Below are 2184 nucleotides of genomic sequence, written 5' to 3' on the forward strand. Positions count from 1 at the left end.
GCCCCCCCAAACCCCCACTGACCCCCCCTGACCCACATCCAGCACTGAGACCACCCTGTCTGCCCCTGGAGACCCCCACAGAGCACAGACACTCCCCCAGGACCCCCAAACCCTCACTGACCCCCCCACCCCACATCCAGCACGGAGACCCCCTCATCTGCCCCTCAGGACGCCCAGAAATCAGAGAGACCCCCAAACCCCCCCCAGAGCCCTGCAAAGCCCCCCCAGACCGCCCGTGACCCCCCCAAAGCCCCCCCCGGGCTCACCCACGTAGTGCAGGACGTCTCGGGGGGTGAAGGAGGGGGGGGGCAGGGTCATGCCCAGCCCCTCCTGCCGGGACACCAGGATGGGGACGCTGAAGCTGTTCTCCTCCAGGTACTCCACCGTCAGCTGGGCCCCCCCCGGCCGCAGCAGCACCTCGTCCGCACTGCGGGGGGGCCACGGGCCCCCTGAGCCCCCCCCCAGAACTGACCAAAACCCCTCAGGGAGGCACAGGGGACCCTCCAACCCAGCACAGGGCCCTCACCCGGGGAAGGGGCTCAGCTGGGATAAGACCCTCCCCTGGGGGTGTCCCCCCTGCTTTGGGGGTGTCCCCCCTCCCCTGGGGGTGTCCTCCCTGCCCCAGGGGTGTCCCCCCTCACCTGGGGGATGTCCCCCTGCACTGGGGGCTGTGTCCCCCCTCCCCTGGGGGTGTCCCCCCTCCCCTGGGGGTGTGTCCCCCTGCCCCAAGGGTGTCCCCTCCCCCGGGGGTGTCCCCCTGCCCTGGGGCTCTGTCCCCCTCCCCTGAGGGTGTCCCCCTGCCCCGGGGGGGTCTCCCCTGCCCTGGGGTTGTGTCCCCCCTCACCTGGGGCTGTGTCCCCCCTCCCTGGGGGATGTCCCACCTCACCTGGGGATGTCCCCCTGCCCTGGGGGTGTCCCTCCCTCCCCTGGGGGTGTCCCCCCTCACCTGGGGGGTGTCCCCCTTCCCCTGGGGGTGTCCCCCTCTCCCGGGGGTGTCCCCCTGCCCTGGGGGTGTCCCCCATCCCCTGGGGTGTCCCCCTCACCTGGGGGTGTGTCCCCCTCCCCTGAGGGTGTCCCCCTCACCTGAGGGTGTCCCCCCTGCCCCGGGGGTGTCCTCCCTCACCTGGGAGTGTCGCCCCCTCCCCTGGGGGTGTCCCCCCTGCCCTGGGGGCGTCCCCCTTCCCCAGGGGTGTCCCCTTCACCTGGGGGTGTCCCCTGCCCTGGGGGTGTCCCCCCTCCCCCGGGGGTGTCCCCCCTCACCTGGGGAAGGTGCGTCCCCGCAGCTCCCGGATGAACTGGGCGCTCCCGGTCCGGGCCGGGCGGCTCCCGGGGGGATCCTGATCCGGAGCCTTGGGGGGACCCCGGCGCCGCTTCACTGCGGGAACAGGGACGGGTGAGGGAACCCCGGGAATGCTGGGACAGGGAATACACGGATACACACGGCTGTGGGAACGGGGGGGGGACAGGAATACAGGGATACAGGAGATACAGGGATACAGAGGAACATAGGAATACAGAAAGACACAAAAATACAGGGATACAGAGGATACAGGGATACAGAGAAACATAGCAATACAGAGAGACACAGGAATACAGGGATACAGGGACACAGAGGAACATGGGAATACAGAGAGACACAGGGATATGGCGGATACAGGGACACAAACGGACACAGGAATACAGGGGACACGGATGCAGAGAAACACAGGAATACACAGGGATGCACGGGATACAGGGATACAGGAGAACACAGGAATACACAGGAATACAATGGACACAGAGACACAGAACAAAGCAAGGGAACACGAGGAGCACAGGGGGACACAAGGACACAGGGGGACAGGGATACAGAGGGATACAGGGGACACAGGGATACAGGGGGACACAGGGAGGCAGGCACAGGTGGATCCCTTGAGAACACCCATGGATACAGCAGGAACACACGGATACAGAGCTGGGAACAGAGGAACTGGCTGGAGTCAAGGACACATGGACACAGAGGAATCCAGGGACACATGGACACAGAGGAATCCAGGGACACAGAGGAATCCAGGGACACAGAGGAATCCAGGGACACAGGGATCCACAGGAACCCAGAGACGTCCCTGTGGATCCAGAGGCACAGAGGGATGCAGGTGGATCCGGGAAGACGTGGATCCACAGGGACCAGAGGGGATCCACAGG

At 66.3% G+C, this 2184-nt stretch overlaps 1 protein-coding gene across 1 annotated transcript; it reads right to left on the reverse strand.

Annotated features, from left to right (window-relative positions):
• Nucleotides 1-36: 36 nt before the first annotated feature.
• Nucleotides 37-1716, reverse strand: LOC113980009 (histone lysine demethylase PHF8-like; the record flags this gene model as incomplete). The annotated part of the gene is made up of 4 exons (XM_027707282.1): nucleotides 1554-1716; nucleotides 1261-1483; nucleotides 267-427; nucleotides 37-65 (listed from the first exon to the last, which is right to left on the reverse strand). Coding segments are annotated over exons 1-4 (480 nt in total), but the record flags the coding sequence as incomplete, so codon positions are not given.
• Between the last annotated feature and the right edge of the window lie 468 nt (nucleotides 1717-2184).

This window comes from Neopelma chrysocephalum, unplaced genomic scaffold (genome assembly GCF_003984885.1).
Source record: "Neopelma chrysocephalum unplaced genomic scaffold, ASM398488v2 Primary Assembly neopelma1_91588, whole genome shotgun sequence".
NCBI lineage: Eukaryota > Metazoa > Chordata > Aves > Passeriformes > Pipridae > Neopelma > Neopelma chrysocephalum.